Here is a 19,064-nt window from a genome sequence, read left to right as displayed (position 1 = left end):
TAGTACCAGCATAGGCTTGCCCGCTTCGAGTTATGCGTGCTTCTAGAGGAACACCTTGGTGGAATACCGTACTTGTTCGACTCAAAGAAGTATGTAGAAGAGCCTGGAATCGCAGACACAGGGACAGTTGGCTCGCAAAACATACAGAAATGCCTTTCGATCCTCTGAGCGAAATGGTTGGAAAAGCCTCTGCAAAGAAGTCTCAAGTCTCAATGAGACTAGCAGATTAAATAACTTTCGAAATCGAATGACTTTCATGGCAGTTCGATTAGATTAGGAAACTGAGTGTCGGTGGATGTCCTCAAGGTGGTGTGCTGTCACCACTTCTATGGAACCTTGTCGCCGATGGTTTGTTGAGGAAACTTAATGAGCTTGGGTTTCCGACATATGGTTTCGCCGATGATTATCGTATAATTATCTTTGCATTAACAAGCCTTATATGCTGTTGAGCAATGGTCTCTTCATGTTAGACTTTCAGTTAATCTAAATAAAACATCAATGATGCTTTACATCCAACGAAGGATTACAACTGGAGCTGTTCCATTGCAGTTTTTTGACTCTGGAACAATTCTTCACTCAAAACTTAATTGGACAGCTTACATCGATTTCAGAATAAAGAAGCTTGCATGGCCTACGGTCAAAGAACTTAGCATATCAAATGCTATCTACCTTCTATGGGTACCCAGTAGACCGGCAACAATTTTGACTTTTTTTCCGAACACTGTTAAATCAAACGGTAATTGGCTTCACATACCATTAGTCAAATATGAGCTTTTTCCGACAACTCTAGTTTACTCACAAGAGTTTTCAAGTTTGTATGTGGAAATATATGAAAAATTGGCAATAGGAACAATAAATTCAGTAAAAAATGACAGTATCATCTTGTGCATCCCAAAATCTGTAAATATATAGCTTAAGGTGTATTGCCGAAGACTGCCAATTGATCCTATTTTGCAGTAAATAGATATTCTCATATAAAGTTATGTGTTGCCTCTCTTTCTCGTACATGCTTAGAATAGGAAATTTCAAAAAATTCCGTTTGTCTTCAAAATTAAATAACTTTGTCGAGGAACCTCCAATCAATATGCATTCTTCAACAAAGCTGTTCGTTATAAAATAAGCTACGCCACCGTAAGTTTTGAGGTATGCAGAATTAATGTGGAATTTTTTATTGGAATTTGATTTTAAATTTCTGATTTTCCATATATTTCACCATAGAAACTTCTAACCTCTTGTGAGTGAACTAGAGCTATAGGAAAAATCTCATATTTGGATCTTTGTGAATCCGATTGCGGAACCTCATACTATTGAATATGTAATTGCCCAGCAGTAATGCAATTGCGTATCCGGATTTTTAGCTCTCCATATATACTGCCCATGAAAGCATAAGAGTCCCATATTGAAAAACAGCAAACCGAGAAAAACGCTGATCAAGATTTATATTTTCATTGAGACTAATGGATGGGACAACCATGTTTTTTTTCAATATTTTCTAACCAAACCTGGTAAACTTTTTTGTGCATTGTGATTCAGTGGTGATACAGAATACAATCCAACAGATAACTCATTTTTCGACAAAAAAATCCATATGGGATTCTTATGCTTTTATGGGCAGTATAGGATACCTATGTACAGAGAGCTGAAACTCAAGGATATGCTATTGGTCCTAACTCCGTGTGGTAGAGCCATAATTTAAGCCATATTTAAATGACGTAGAGAAAAAACGCGGGCCCGGGGGTACAACGTACGGGCTCCCATCACTGTATATTGGTCGAATATCAAAAAATTATATCCGTTTGTCTTCACATCTCGCCCTGAGCAGAAGCTAAAAATCGTCCCGCACAAGTGAAACAGTCAATTCTACCCACAAGCCGATCGGTGCCTATCGCACAAGCAGTCCATATCATATCAGTGCACAAACAATATTGTATTGTTACCCCCGGCTGCGGAGTGAAATGAGTTTGCCAAATGAAACAAAAGTGCCCGTGCTACGGGATAACACGATTTCGATCAACTTTAATAAAACTCGTGTTAGACCACAGTTCAGGAAGTGGAGCAATTAATTAAAGATAAAATGGAGCATAATTTCGCTGAAGTTACGTACATTCAGCTACATCACGTTAAAAAGTGTGTTTTGATCACGTTTAGAAGTTTAGCAAAGGCAGAAAACTTCATTGAAAAGAACAATATGCAACGCGAGGTCGAGTTTAATAACACCAGAATCAAGATCCCGGTGCATATGGAAAACGACTTGGTGGACGTACGTATTCATGATTTGGCCCCGCGCACTAAGAAAGATTACATCAAACAAATCATGTCGCAATATGGAGAAGTAGAATCTATTACGAATCTATGACACCTGGAGAATTTTTTGCACCGGCATTCCCAACGGCGTTCGTATTGTGAGGATGCGAGTGACTAAACCAATACCTTCTTACATGACTATCGAATGCAAATCTCCGAAAGATGGAGTGACCTATAAGCAAAGAACGCTAATCACATATCCCGGGCAGACCCCAACATGCCAATTCTGTAACCATACAGCCCACTACGGAAAAACATGCGCCGAAGCAACTTTAACAAGCAGCCACCGACACCTTCAGTTAAACCAAAAACAACAATCCAATTAACCAATAATGCAGGTACAACCGACCACGACAACCGCTCCCAAACGGGAAAATGTACTTTTGCATATAAAATATTTAAAATAATCCATAAAGAATTGTAAAACGATCCATAAAAAAGTTGTCAATGTTCCATAAAACAAAACTGAAAATCCATAAAACTGTGTGAATGATCCATAAAAAAGGGTGATTTGATCCATAGATTATGTAAAATTGAACCATAAAATGGTCTCAAAAGAGCACTAAAATAGTAATAAAAGAGCAATTAAAATGAACCAATGCCCCATAAAAATATTGGAAATGTTCCATAAAATGATACATTTTGCGCCATAAATTAACTGACATTGATCCATAGAATATTAACAATGTACATTAAAACACGTCGCTATGTTCCATAATATCGACAAAAATGTTCCACGGTATTACAAAATGCAGCAATAAAATGTCAGAAAAAGTTCCATAAATTTGATGAAAATGTTTGCTAAATAATTTTTCTTGGTCCATAGAAGATGTAAAAATGAACATTAGAAATGATTCATATATCGAACGAAATTATGGTTCATGGATATTTACAAAACGATCCATAAGAAAAGAAAATGTAAAACGACCCATTAATATGTGCTTATGCATTAGAAAAAATAAATTTAATGAATTCATGCGAAATTTTATGGTAAACTTAAAAAATAAGTTGTGCTTAATAATTCTCATAACAGTGACAGTGTTTTAACAAGTGAGCTTATACTGGGAGTTAGTGTGATGCGGCTTGGCCGCATATCCGAGGCCAAGGATCCGAAGCGGCGCAAAGCCGCTGAGGATCCGTTGGACGAGGCATTGATTAACCCGTAGCTGGAATTGCAGGCAAACCTGTGGTCCTCTCGTTTGCCCGGTTTACTTAAACATAGGGGCTATAGCTAGTTAAAAGCCGACTAAGCGGCAGCGAAGTCGGACAGTGCACAAGAAAGCGATGTGGCGTAGCCACATTAGTCAGTGTTCGTGTATAAAGTGTCCGTTTTCGCTTCAGATAGTTATTCAGATAGTATTTGCGACTCATGCCAGCCTGTATAGGTGGTCTAATAACACTCAGCGCTCTAATATCATAAATACCCTGACGTTTAAAGAATTGCCATAATGATTTCAGGTTAGCTAAGGTCAGTTAGCTGACTAGTTGGGTACGGAAGCTGAAGTTTAACTATAATGTATGCATTGTTTGTTGTAGTTTGACATTACAACCAAATGTAATAAACTTTATTATTAGTTCGAATAGCAAAAATTTCGCATGAATTCATTAAATTTAATTTTCTGGTGCATAAGCACATATTAATGGATCGTTTAACATTTTATTTTCTTATGGATCGTTTTGTAAATATCCATGAACCATAATTTAACGTTCGATATATGAATCATTTCTAATGTTCATTTTTACATCTTCTATGGACCAAGAAAAATTATTTAGCAAACATTTTCATCAAATTTATGGAACTTTTTCTGACATTTTATTGCTCCATTTTGTAATACCGTGGAGCACTTTTGTCGATATTATGGAACATATCGACGTGTTTTAATGTACATTGTTAATATTCTATGGATCAATGTCAGTTAATTTATGGCGCAAAATGTATCATTTTATGGAACATTTCCAATATTTTTATGGGGCATTGGTTCATTTTAATTGCTCTTTTATTACTATTTTAGTGCTCTTTTGCGATTATTTTATGGTTCAATTTTACATAATCTATGGATCAAATCACCCTTTTTTATGGATCATTCACACTATTTTATGGATTTTCAGTATTGTTTTATGGAACATTGACAACTTTTTTATGGATCGTTTTTGTTGTTTTAGCGGCGCAAACTTAGGGCTGCCGCTCCCAAACCAACAACTAGCATCGTCAATAAAGAAGCAAATACCGATGAAGACGGATTTACAACAGCGACTCGTGAGAATTAGAAACAAATAAGAACCTCTGATCGTGAACAGCAAGAAAACAGTACCGATGATGACATGGACGGGAACAATAACGCGAGAGAAGGCAGACTGAATGACCCCCAAGCGGCTTCACCGCCAAGAAACGGGATCTCAACATGCAGCAGCAAAGTGCGTTAACAAGATCTGGAAGACCGACATTCATAGCATTTTTTTACTTATTGTAAAAAAATAAAAGACCACCCACGGCTCAGTTGTGCAAACGCATTGAGCCGTTTCAAATAAATCTTTAGATTTTAAAAAAATCAAAAAATTAAGGACGACCGCTTTGTTTTTAATATGAAGAGAAGGCTTTTTGGTCACGGGTTTCATGCGACAATATTTATATTTAGTCTAATACCAACGTTTCGAAAGTCTACACCTTTATCTTCAGGGCAAAAAACGGTAACAGTATTATCTTAGTCAAATTAAGCTTTGCTTTTTTGTGTTTCGAATTCATCTCGTCAGTAACTAGCACCATCTGGGTGTCTAATTAGACGATGTATCTAAAACTAGTACCCAAATTAGCACTAGTTAGACACAAAAAATTCCAAACAGTTCACACGACATATGTGAACGCCTAAAGCCACATGTCCGAGTGATGTCCCGGGAAGCAAATATAGCTCTGGTTTGCTGACGAGAAAGCGAAGACGAACTCTTGTCTTTTGGTTTAAGAACCAAACGCCTGGTAGTATGCAATAAATTCCCAAAAGGGAAAAATTGGACTAAACCGCTTTGTGCGTTAAGGGCACAAGACCTAACTTAAATTAAGTTTTGCTTTTTTGTGTTTCGAATTCATCTCGTCAGTAACTAGCAGGCTTTAGGCGTTCACATATCTCGTGTGAACTGTTTGAAATTTTTTGTGTCTAACTAGTGCTAATTTGGGTACTAGTTTTAGATACATCGTCTAACTAGACACCCAGATGGTGCTAGTTACTGACGAGATGAATTCGAAACACAAAAAAGCAAAACTTAATTTAAGTTAGGTCTTGTGCCCTTAACGCACAAAGCGGTTTAGTCCAATTTTTCCCTTTTGGGAATTTATTGCATCTTAGTCAAGTTATTTTGGACATTTAAACAGGAAACACAGAACGCAAACCTAAAACAGAAGAACCTCGCGCACATCCCAAGCAGACTTATATTTCACTGAAATTTTATAGTTATGTACCAATGTTTTGCTCAAGTTGTTTTTAGTACCAATGACGGAAAAACGTAGGGCTGTTAATACTTTGAAGTATTATAAATACCCTTTCGAAAGTTTTAGTGACTTTGGAAAGCGTCTATAGTAATTACAAATAATAAAAATATTACCTAAATAGAGATCAATGGAAAAAGAAAAAAAATATGTTGAAAGAATGGACAAAAGAATCTAAACAAAGCAAAATAAACCAAATTAACAAACTAAAGTAAATTGTCCAAACCTGTATAATCGAGAAAAACCAAACCAGAAAAAAATAAACTAAAAAATAATAAAAGAAAACAGAAAATTAGATAAACACATGGCAAAGATTGAAGAAGTCGAACATTGTTTAACAAATGTATGATTCCATGAGAAACCGACCGACCGCAAAATATGACAATCGTCGATTCGAACGAAACTTTGCAGGTGTGTTCGCTGTATGAATCTCCATGATATTCTCTGGCAATTGGAATATTTTGATACAAGAGTAATTTTTCAAAAGGGCGTGAACGTTTCTACGCGCATGAATTTCAAATTTTTTTTAGTTCGATTACTGTATTTTATACAGCAAAACAATCTGAGAACAAGTTACAGGGCATGAATACTTTTGTCCGAAAAAAATATACGCTGAAAAAAATGTTGTGTCATTTTTCAAAAAAAACAAAAATTTATGATCGAAATTTAAATTGCGAAAAACTCATTTTTTTAATTTTTTTATATTTTGTTACCAAAAACCTAAAGAAAAAAGAAACATTTTGATTGTGATTGCATGATGGAGAAAAAATCGGTAAAAAAGTTTTTCTAACAATAACTTCGTACATGTTTTTAAATTTAAAACTAATTGACGTACAAAATTGTAATTTTATTACAGAATATAATTCTAAGCACCATTTAAAATCAAAATGCATTTAACAAAAATCTTCCAAAATGCGATAGTTTTCGAGATATTTGAAATTTTACTACTTCAAAAACAATTAATTCGTGTATGCTCTTTTTAAAAGTTATTCGCGTTACCCCATCAAAAAATGTAAAAATTTAATGTTTATCGTTTTAAAGACGTAAAAGCAACCTTTTTAGTTTATTTGGATCATGGAGAAGCTTTCAATAAAAAAGTTTTCCTAACAACAACTTTTGACATTTTTTTATAATTCTTACTATTTGCAGTCAAAAATAAAATTTTCTTTTTGAATATGATTCTAAACGCCATTTTAAATCGAAATGCTCTTAACAAAAATTTTCTAAAATGTAGTAGTTCTCGAGATATTTTAACTTTTGTTTTAACAACACAATTATTTTGTTTTAGTACGACCTTTTCATAAGTTAGTCGCGTTTCTCCATCAACAATAATAGGTTTTTCAAAAGGCCCGTAAACTTTCGTGCAACTTTCTCTTTGACATCAAGGCGATATTGTAAACCATTTGAAAGTTACATGAAAGCAATAATTCTATTGCTAAACAAGTTTGAATATTACCCCACATTAAAATCATTCAATATTTTTCGGGAAAATGTACTTTTGCATATAAAATATTTAAAATAATCCATAAAGAATTGTAAAACGATCCATAAAAAAGTTGTTAATGTTCCATAAAATAAAACTGAAAATCCATAAAACAGTGAGCATGATCCATAAAAAAGGGTGATTTGATCCATAGATTATGTAAAATTGAACCATAAAATGGTCGCAAAAGTGCACTAAAATAGTAATAAAAGAGCAATTTAAATGAACCAATGCCCCATAAAAATATTGGAAATGTTCCATAAAATGATACATTTTGGGCCATAAATTAACTGACATGTACATTAAAACACGTCGATATGTTCCATAATATCGACAAAAATGTTCCACGGTATTACAAAATGGAGTAATAAAATGTCAGAAAAAGTTCCATAAATTCGACGAAAATGTTTGCTAAATTATTTTTCTTGGTCCATAGAAGATGTATATCGAACGTTAAATTATGGTTCATGGATATTTACAAAACGATCCATAAGAAAAGAAAATGTAAAACGATCCATTAATATGTGCTTATGCACCAGAAAAATTAAATTTAATGAATTCGTGCGAAATTTTTGCTAGAAAAAGTTCAATAGATTCGTAAATAACGCCAAGACCAGTAGTCGCACTAAAACAAAATGTTCTAACGATCGAAAGTGCATTCAATTACCTTTAATTCAACATAATAATATTTCATATCGATGCACTACAACCGAAGATATTTGGATTTTACTGAACGCACTTTTAATTTTATAGGTGAAATTTATGTTTCTACTGTAACTCGAAAACTGTTCTACTGTAAATTTTTTGGACCTCATTTTCGGATTCAGCACGAAATTTTACATTATAAAATGGTGTTCGAATATTAAAGTTCAGATTTTTATTTTGTAAACTAGTGTAATGAAATAAAAGGATAAATTGGAACGAATTTGAAAAAAAAAATCTCTTAACAAAATGCAAAAAAATGCGGAGAAAAAAGAAAATACAAAAAGGGTATGATAAGAATATACAGGGTGTTTGGTTCATGGTTAAGAATCTCTCGGGGGGTGATAGACTGCCATATTTGGAGAAAAAAATTGTTCTACACATACCATCAAATCTCAACCGTTACAGAGTTATTGAACTTTTTGTGTAAAAAACTTATTTGTCTTAAAATACCTCTAACTTTAAAAGTATACTTTGTATTTTAAATATTTCAGTTCCATTCGAAAGGTGAGAAAATTTCCTATTCAATGGTGTTCTCAAATTTTTTAAGTAATTAGTTTTAATTACCTTTTAGCTGTAAAGTAGTTAAAAGTTTGTGTTTTTGAGGAGGTTTTTGCTAATTTTCTCGAAATAATGAAGTATGATTATAGCAATATCCATTATCCAAAAGTTGGGTTTTAGGACAATTCATAATTTGTTCTTGGACGTCATATTTCTATCTCTTCTCATTTCTTTGTAATTTCATTACTATACTTTTCCTGTAACCGATTTGCAAGTGCTTAAAAGACTCTAATCTAAAAAATATGCTTTATATCGTTATTTACAAGATTTAATTGGAAAGCTGAGAAAATTTCCTATCAGTGTATGCACAAATATCTTTTAGTTAAGTGTACTAAATGATTTCTTACTAACGAAATAACTCAAAATTTGTGTTTTTTGGAGGGTTTTTTAATTATTCTAATTATTTATCAACAAAATTTATCGTTACTATTATTCATTTGATGCCCCTTAATGTTCTCTATAACTTTTTATTTTACACTTTGTCTATATCTCTTTTCATTTTGCTGCTATTTAATAGTTAACACAGCGTGACCTCGCCACAAATGTAGTGGGTTCGAAATCGTTATTTTTGCATATGAAACGATGTGATAGAAACGATTTTGCGTCGAAACCAAAAGAGATAATTGAATGGAGTCAAAGAAAGAACTGTAGAACTTGCTTAGATGCATTATTTCCATGATAATAATGGTGATGTTTATTATTTACTATTTTAAGAAAATTATCGAAAATGCTAATAATAGCACTAACTTTAAACTAATTTACTTTTAAAAGAATACTAAATTCACTTAACTGAAAGGTATTAATACATTTTTCACTGTAGAATTTTCCTGGTTTTCGAATAAAAAGAAAAAAAGTAAAATAAGTGCCATAATTTTTCAATTAGAGGTGCTACTAGTGAAAATAAGATAAAAATATCCGAGTGGAATAACCAAAAATCGTGAAAATAAGAAAAGGTAAGTGTATCATGTCAAAGAACGAATTAAGCAGCTCATCAAGACTAACAATCTGAATTATTAAAATGATGAGGTTAACTATTAGGATGAACGAAAAATCGTTTAAAATTGTTTAATTTTCAATAAATTACTTTGAAAAGGCTACTTAAACTCATTAGCTGAAACATATGAGGGCATCACTCAATGCGAAATTTTCTCGCCTTTCGAATGGAACTAAAACATTTAAAATACAAAGTATACTTTTAAAGTTAGAGGTATTTTAAGACAAATAAGTTTTTTACACAAAAAGTTCAATAACACTGTAACGGTTGAGATTTGATGGTATGTGTAGAACATTTTTTTTCTCCAAATATGGCAGTCTATCACCACCCGAGAGATTCTTAACCATGAACCAAACACCCTGTATAGAAAAAATAAACAAATTTTTAAAATTTAATGAAACAAATAAAAACGCAGGGTATTAAAATATGAGACAATAGAAAAATAAAGAAGAATTCCGTCGAAAAATTGCAAATTAAATGGAATAAGTGATAAAAATGGAACACAATGCAAAAATGAAGAACGTGAAAAGATGGGTAAAATAAAAATATGTTAATATTGGAAATGGATAAAAAGGAAGAATGTAAAAATTGCAGAAATACAAAAAAAATCTACAACTTGAAAAAATAGGATATTTTCATGATCGACCATCACTTAACATAATAATTTATGACAATTTGAAGAAAATAACGAAAACTTACTTTTGCTCATTTTTGGAGTGTGTTTACCGTAAATACTCATTGGAGGGTTTGTTAGCACGATACAAATAAAACAAATGCATTATTGTTTTATCCCTAACGTTACTGTTTCGCTAGTAATAGGCCCTGTTTCAACTCTTCTCTGTTTCAAATTTCCTCGGTTTCCCCTGCTGGGATCGGCCTTGATTTTTCTGATGACCTTTAACTGCAGTTGACAAACAATTAATCCACTCCGACACTCGGATTGCACTTTGCGAGAAGTTATGAGAATTTCCTCACACTTATAAAAAACTCGAACCAGCATTTTTTCCAGCTCTTGAGTTGACGCTGATGCATTTTTGAGTAACTGCACTATTTTTCTTTGCTCTTTCTGCATGATAAAGATCTCGGAACTATGTTACGAATTACTGTAAAATAAATAGATTGCGCGTGACTGTTTACAAATAACAAAATGCTTTAAAAAGCTTTCATATTCGGCCACTAGGAGCGCTGTTATCGCCAAATTTAAGTTTTCTCTTGCTAAATGATCCAACATTTAGAGCTAAATATTTGCAGGTTATCAGGATGGAACCATAGAGCAATTTTACAAACATAGCGGCATCGAATGCACTAAAGAGCAATTGTCCTAGGTGACTTCCTTGAGTGAAACCTATATACATTTCATCTAGGATTGAGCCAACACTATATCTTAAAATTTCAGATTTCAACCAACTGGTCAACGACTGGGAAACTCTCTTAATCTTTTAATCTGCATTAATTGAAACGAGGAATTTACCTTAATCAGTGAAAGGCAAAAGCTATAAATTTAAAGGTCTATGTAGTTATTGACTTCAACTTTGTTTCTATACGACTGAATCTTCGTGAGTTGGATTATTCTCTGGCGGTGACAATGTAGCTTAGGCTTGTGTAAGTCGGCCATCTTCAGTATCATCGCCTACGCAACGTATAGGTATACGACGGCGAAAGATTTGATTTGCAAAAACCTAAAACACGTGGTTAACCCATTATAACCCAGCTATGTTAAAACGGTTGGTAATTTATAAAAGATTTCTTCAGCCCTCATATTATGCCGAATTAAGTGTGGGAAAAATAAAAAATATTCTGGGTGGAACCAGGTATGATTTGCTACGTATTAAGCATTTGTTAGCCTTGAATGAACTGATTCAACGTTAAAATCACCGAGAAAGTCCCCTCCTGGTCCTAAAGAGGAAATAATTTTGCCTTAGGAAAAAAGTTATCGGTTCAGCCTAGCGTATGAAATTTCATACCTTGATCTACCAGCAGAATTTTCGCAATTGTTTCACTAATTTAATCCATTTTTTCGCACTGAGCCACATCTTTCACACCTCTCATGGCCATTCGTTCACAATCCGAAACAATAATTAGTTGATTTAGAAGAGATAATTAATAATATGTATTGTTTATATTTTGGTTTGAATTTCGTCCAACTTTGACATTCGAAAACACTATGGAATTTTATAAAAAAAATATTATTGAGCATACACATTATAAATTATAGGGTATTAATTAACGTTCACAGAAGACCAGAAGTTTTAAAACGCCTTTATTATATAACAAGTATGATCCAGAAATGTGTTGTTTTTGCGTATGAAATGTCATACGCTAGGACATAATGGGTTAAAAGTGACAAATTCTCGTGTATATCGAACATGACAATATGGAGGTAAGGCTACATGACCTATCGTCACGTACCACCCGGGTGTGGTATGGTATTCCCGCCTACTTCACTATATAACTCAAACCACACGGAACTACAATTAAACAAACTACGTTATGCACCCACGAAGAGCAGAATGCTAATCGTGAGGACAATGCATCACGACCGATTGCCCACTCATCCACCTCACATTAATATTCATAATATTTGAGAGATTATTACAGAATAGAAGGAAGCATAAATTGTTTTCGATGAATTGTTTCTACCAATTATATGTTTCAAGATATTTAATCTTAAACTTTGAAAATCGTTTTTCTCGAGATGTGAGATGTACGTCGACGTACATACATTGAGACGTCATTATCATAAGTACATGCATCGTCTTTGATTATTTAAACGTCCCGCTAGATATCGTCACATATTGTAATCTCAATTTTGCGAACTGGGACACTACGCAGGTTTCATAACTATTTTCAAAGGATTGAGTAAACGGGGTCGTAGATAGAACAAACTCACTCATAGTAGCATCATACTAAGAGGCTTGCACACTTCGCGTTATACGTGCTTCTAGGGACCATTCATAAATTACGTAACGCTTTTAGGGGAGGGGGGGGGGGGTACGACAAGATGTGACAAGTTGTGACATAGGGGGGAGGGGGGTGTTAACTAGATCGTTACGTAACATGTTTTCATCGAAGAAAAAAATTTTTTTCTTGGAATTTGTTACGTAACAGGGGAGGGGGAAATGGAAAAATTTGTGACAATTTGTTACATAGGGGGAGGGGGGAGTCAATTTTGGGCAATTTTTGCGTTACGTAATTTATGAATGGTCCCCTAGAGGAACCCCTTGGGGGAACGCAGAGCTTACTAAGTTCAAAAAGTTATGTAGAAAAGCTCGGAATCGCGAACGCAAATGCGGGTCAGAGGTATTTAAGTCGGCTCGCAAAGATTACAGAAATGTCCTTCGATCTTCTGACTGAAGTGATGCACAAATGCCTCAAGTCTCAACGAGGTTAGTAGATTAATTAAGTTACTTTCAAAATCGAAGGAAATTAATGTCAGTTCAATTAGAAATACTAATGATGTATACTTGTCTCAGGAAGATGGCGTATTCAACTGTCTTTTGACTTACACTTACCATCAAAGGTGACAGGAACCATTCAAGTATATGTATCTTGAAAAAAGTTCTTACTTTTAGTCTTGCAACAGGATATATTCCAATAGCGTAACGAGAAATGGTTGAAAATTCATTCCCAAAGGTTAGCTATGCGGAGACAAAGAGCTTTAGACTGATCAGTCTGACGTCAAACGTTTCTTTGAGATTTTTAAAATTCGAATTCAGCCGCTGCCTGTGAGACCGCCACCACCATCATCAGATGCATTCGCCAAATCTCTTCCCGATTTAATATCACCTTATTTTAAGCAATTCCCTATTTTACTTACAAAGTGTGCCAGTGAGGTTTCCTTTGCCTTGCAGATTGAGCAACAATATTTTCATTTTCAGCGAATATTTCCCGGTGAAGTTGAGTTTCGGCATCGACAGCCCAATGTCAAAGGACAAATTGCTCGGTTTGGCACTGCAAGAGTACAAAGCAAAAAGTTACTAAAATCTGCCTTAACCGGTATGAACCCTGCAACCGACTCACTGAATTCGCTCAATCTTGAACGAACTGCAACCGGTAACGTTAAGCTTACTGCACACCGCCTGTAAATCCTGCCCCCGTTGCAATTTCATTTGCTCGATGTAAAGCGGTTCCAGCTTGGGTACCTTAAAGTCCGGACCGAAGTCCCCATTCGCCAGGTTGGGTCGGATGTGCTCCACCGAGTCGATGATACACTGTTCCATTTTTGGTTCACCGCGCGAGCAAACCTTAATGTTACTGGCTGTTGGAAGAGAATAATTAAAATATAGTTATAAGTCAATAAGTAAATGGGAACGACAAAGATCTCACGCTTTTACCGATCATTCATATTTAGTGCATCAAGTTATTGAATACATCATATGGAAAATTCTATTTTTAACGGATACCGCAATCGCTATATGGACGAATCAAAAAACATTGTTCAAAGAAGAGCCAATTTTGTTCAAGTGATTATCAAAACATTTTTCCATGAATTGGTAGAAAAAAACTGAGGTCTGCAAATTCTTATGTAGCGCATAAATAGCAACCGACTGAATGACACACAGAAAATAGAATGACTATTCTATTATCGTTTATTACACGCATTGCATTTAATTGTTGTTTTGGTTTCTGATCCTCCTTCATCATCGCCATCAATTTACTTTTGCCAAACGCCAGACAACCACTCTTAAGTATTTTGCGTCTGTTGACCTCTGCATACATACGCGGATACTCAGTGCCCCGTGTCTGCACTTGAGTAATAAGCCTATAACAACCTAGCAGCCTATATCATATTACCCACTTTTCATAGTGCCCATTATGATCAGTGACGGTTTTGAATTTGTAAATTACGGTACAATTTTTAAATGTGCCTACCACGAAGAATACTGATTCAATTCACCTAGTGCACCATGGGCCACAAATCGATTTTTTTGGTCGAAAATTCAGAACTTATAAACCGTTAGTACTAGACTTCCAGTGTCTTTGGAACAAATTCTCTACAATAAGTGCTCTTTATTTTAGGGAAAACAAAATTAGGGTGGCCCTCTCGATTTTTGAAATAAAAAAATTATCTCCTGAATGAAAAAAGATAGGAAAATATGACCTTCCAAAGAAATGTAGAGAACTCAATTTTGAGTAACTTTGCTGAAGACGTCGAAACTCAATCTTCAACGATTTTTGTTTTACAGCGATTTCCCTTGTTCCGTTTAGGGTGGCTCTTAAAAATTCAGTTTTTTTAATATAACTTCTTTGAAGTTGATTTCTCGTAAATTTCGACATCAGACAAAAGTTAGCTCTTACAAATGCGCACATTTCTTCTTCAGAGGCCAACATTAACTTTTATATAAACAGAGTTATTGACGATTTTATGCTCAAAATTCGACATTTTCTAAGCTAAATAACTCCGAAGGTGGCAAAAAGCAGCAATCAATGTTATGACCAACTAATAGTACTTCAAAAACACTACAAAATAAGGGGTACATGGTTTGTCTTCTAGCGAATGTTCATGTGAAATGTTTGCTTATAAACTCCCTCCGTTATAGAGAATGTATGCGGAATTCATCTAAATTCGTACTTAAAATATATATTAATCATAGTCGCTGTTCTTATATACACATATCCGGATCTCCGATGCAAATCAAATTTAATGGTACTCTCGAAACATGTTATCCTAAACTTGTTTCGTGGAGTGAAATTGTACATAAAACATGTGGTTTTCGGACAACGGTTTATAAAATGAATGTTTGTAGTATTTGCATGGCATACGTTTTATTCGCATGGCAAAAAAGAAATTATTATCAACGTATTACAATATATTGAAAGCTCAGGTCAGGGGCGGCGAAACTTTTTACGCCCGAGTGGGTAGAAATCATAGGATGAGGGGTCCTTTAGTAATGATTTTTTCCCTTTTCGCAATGCACACTCTTACATTACATTCACATTAAGTCATGTTCGTTTATGCAATTGGAATTGTTATACATCGATGTTTTCAAATATGTGTAGTGCGAGATACTTGCGTTGCACATCTAAATTTTTTGAAATGGTTCAAAATTTCGAGTGGGTAATTACCCACTCGGTTATTTTCGAGTGGGTAGTACTACCCATACTTCCCACGCTTTCCGCCGGCCCTGGCTCAGATTTACCGTAAAGGAAGCACCCTTTGTTTAGCATTAATGATTTATTTGTCTTTTATTAATTATATTACCTCCTCTGTTTCAGCTCACTGTAATTTGCTCTAATAGTTTCCCAAAATACAGTTTTTGTCTTTGGAAAGTAACAAAAAAAAATTCCACGTGAATGTACGTTGGGGGACAAGCTGTTCAGCTTTCATTATTAGTATTTTTTACTATTATCAAACGGATAGATTGACAGCCTCCTACTTCGGAGTTATTTTCCATACGCGGCAAAAAAACTTTATCAATGATGTCAATATAAATTTCGTATTTTCGGAAGTGATTCGAGCTGTCAATTGTGGGTACTTTCCTGCTTCTAACAATGAGTACTTCTAATCCATTTCCTAATAACTCGATGAGGTTATATCGATTGATTTATTGATGCTAATAATGGGTGCTCTGTGAATTACTTCAAGCGAGATAACCTACATATTAAAAACGGAAGTTTAGACTACTAAAGATGGTGCAAATATGCGATAATTCAACAATTTCGACTGCTCTGGAAGATTCAGGGATTCTGTCAAGTGACAGTTTTTATGTTGATTTTAGGCTTTTAGGATAGAGATTCTATCAGGATTCTTAAACTTTTCACCGAGGGAAATAATGTAAAACTGGTGTTGTATAATATAAATTTTCAGTATTTTTCAATCTGGGAAGATTTTCAATGGGTATTTTTTACGTATTTCGTTGTAAGTTTTCCACAAGAAACAATAGGTAAAACGTAACCAGGTTGACGTACAAGCTCTTTACCCATTAAGTGGGTTATTCTACTTTTATTCAAAATGGGCAGTTTTCTATGCATTAAAAGGTATTATAATTTTTCAGAGTAGAAATTGTTGAAACGCGCAGAAAAAAATTTAACGCTAAGAAAATCATTATTGGGACGATCCATAAATGACGTAGCATTTTTTAGTGATTTCTAACACCCCCCTCCCCCATCGTAGCATTTCGTCACAAACCTCTAAATACCCCCTGGTAATTACGTAGCTTGGCGGTAATTCTCCCCCCCCCCCCTTGTCCACGAAAAATATAAAAATGAAAAACGATGTTAGTTAGTCCCCTTTAAAAAAGCTACGCAGCACGACGTGACCCCCTACCCCTCTGTAGTCACACATCATCGCAAAATACAATACTCCCCTCCCCCATATAATGCTACGTCATTTATGGATGATCCCATATTAGTTTTTTAAACTAATAAGTTGGTCTCCAAAGAAAAAATATCCTTATCAGAACGAAATTTCAAATTTTTTGGAAAATTGACTTCAAAAGTATTTTACTGAAACACTATTTTTTTAAAGGTCAAGCTAAACCAAATAATGGAAAATGCCGTAAAATAAATGCCTCTGACGATATTACTTAAACATGGTTTTTTTTTAATTTTCAGTAGGTCTTTATACTTCTATTGTTATTATTCAGGAGAAATTATTTTCATTCCAAAAAGCAAGAAAACCACCCTGTTTTTTACACCGAAATGAAGCGCACTTATTGTGAAGAAATTCTTTTGAAGACACTGAATGTCTAGCACTTACGGGATATAAGAACTGGATTTTCAACAAAAAGTCGATTTTTGGCTCATGTAACAGAGGTAGTTTATAAGCAAACATTTCACATGAATAGTCGCTAGGAGACAAACCATGTTCCCCTTATTTTGTAGTGTTTTTAAAGTACTATCAGATGGTAATAACATTGATTGCCACTTTTTGCCACCTTCGGGGTTATTTAGCTTAGAAAATGTCGAATTTTGAGCATAAAATCGTCAATAACTCTGTTTATATAAAAGTTAATGAGTTGGCCTCTGAAGAAGAAATGTGCGCATTTGTGAGAGCTAACTTTTGTCTGATGTCGACATTTACGAGAAATCAACTTCAAAGAAGATATATTAAAAAAACAGAATTTTTAAGAGCCACCCTAAACGGAACAAGGGAAATCGCTGTAAAACAAAAATAGTTGAAGATAGAGTTTTGACGTCTTCAGAAAAGTTACTCAAAATTGAGTTCTCTACATTTCTTTGGAAGGTCATATTCTCCTATCTTTTTTCATTCAGGAGATAATTTTTTTATTTCAAAAATCGAGAGGGCCACCCTAATTTTGTTTTCCCTAAAATAAAGAGCACTTATTGTAGAGAATTTGTTCCAAAGACACTGAAAGTCTAGTACTAACGGTTTATAAGTTCTGGATTTTCGACCAAAAAAATCGATTTGTGGCCCATGGTGTAGTGGTGCAATTGTGCCATTCTGCTTTATGCAAACTATGCTGCCACAGTTATGTGCAGTTACATTTTGTACCCGGTAATCCTGTCAGCCTGTTAAGCGGTAAAAAATCCAGCAGCCCTTCCTTAGTTAACTCTCAGTCGCCAGGCAGTTTTCCAGGTTTGAACAGCAGCAGCAGCTTCTGGATGTTTCATCTGTCTGGGAAGTATCCTCGTTATAGGAAATTTTTCATCACCGTCCTGAACGAGTCCAGTAATTCCAGGATTGCATTTTTCAATTCCACATTGGGGATTCCATCCGCACCGGGAGCTTTCTGTCAGAAGCTCAGCGACCACGTCATTGGGTCATTCTTTTGGAGAAAACGCTCTACGATTACCTTCAGCTTATCCGGGCACATTAAAACCGCTATCGACCGAGCCGTCTTCCAACCACTCGGGGCCACTGGGCACTATTGAACTAACTCTCACTGAGCAGATGTGAATAGATGTATGTGCATGGTTCTCCATGTCACTCTAAGATTCTTCGAAATTTGAGCCAAGTAGGCCAACAATCAATGCGCAGGATTTCCAAAAAATGCAAAATTCCGGAAACCATAAAGTAGAGTTGCTAGCGATTAAAATGATAAAGCAGCATATCACATGGAAGATTCGTGTTTCAATCTAAGATTTACAAAAAGATATATATTATAATAGCTATTGGTAAAATTAACAGGGCTAAGGATAGAACTAAAAGATATTGCGTGGCGTCTCTGTTAACCCTTTCATGCCCAACTTTTTTCTAGTGCATGTAGGGTTTCAAAACTATTTTTCCTTTGAAACGGTGGGGTCAAGAAACACGAAAAACCTTTTTTAATAAAGTTAGGTGCTTTCCTTGCAGTGCTAGAAGCAGCTCAATTTTTACCTTTCAATGCTCACTACAATTTTCCTAGATTACTTACAATAGTCCAACTGCATGGAAAACGTAGCCAAAACAGTCTAAATTGATAAGTTTTATCAGTTTTCATTAATATTGCAACATAACGAAGATATATGAAAAATTCATTTTCCGTCGTCAACGTAAACGGTCCCTGGCAGCACTGCTCCATCGGAGTTCAATCAGACTAATTGCAATAACTTCAGTTCTAGAGCTGATCCTTGTAACTGTTAATACTCAAATGAAAGCC

General features: G+C 34.8%; 1 protein-coding gene across 1 annotated transcript in view; it reads right to left on the bottom strand.

The window, feature by feature from the left end:
• Positions 1–19,064, bottom strand: part of LOC131682093 (uncharacterized) — a 33,219-nt gene that overhangs the window by 1,827 nt on the left and 12,328 nt on the right. Inside the window, exons 2-3 of the mRNA XM_058963305.1 lie at positions 13,543–13,780; positions 13,340–13,473 (exon numbers count right to left, since the gene is read on the bottom strand). Of these exons, the coding sequence (XP_058819288.1) occupies positions 13,340–13,473; positions 13,543–13,780 (372 nt within the window). The remainder of the gene's footprint in view (positions 1–13,339; positions 13,474–13,542; positions 13,781–19,064) is intronic.

The sequence above is a fragment of the Topomyia yanbarensis genome, chromosome 2 (genome assembly GCF_030247195.1).
Source record: "Topomyia yanbarensis strain Yona2022 chromosome 2, ASM3024719v1, whole genome shotgun sequence".
NCBI classification, from domain to species: Eukaryota; Metazoa; Arthropoda; class Insecta; order Diptera; family Culicidae; genus Topomyia; species Topomyia yanbarensis.
This window is presented reverse-complemented; position numbering and strand designations above follow the sequence as displayed.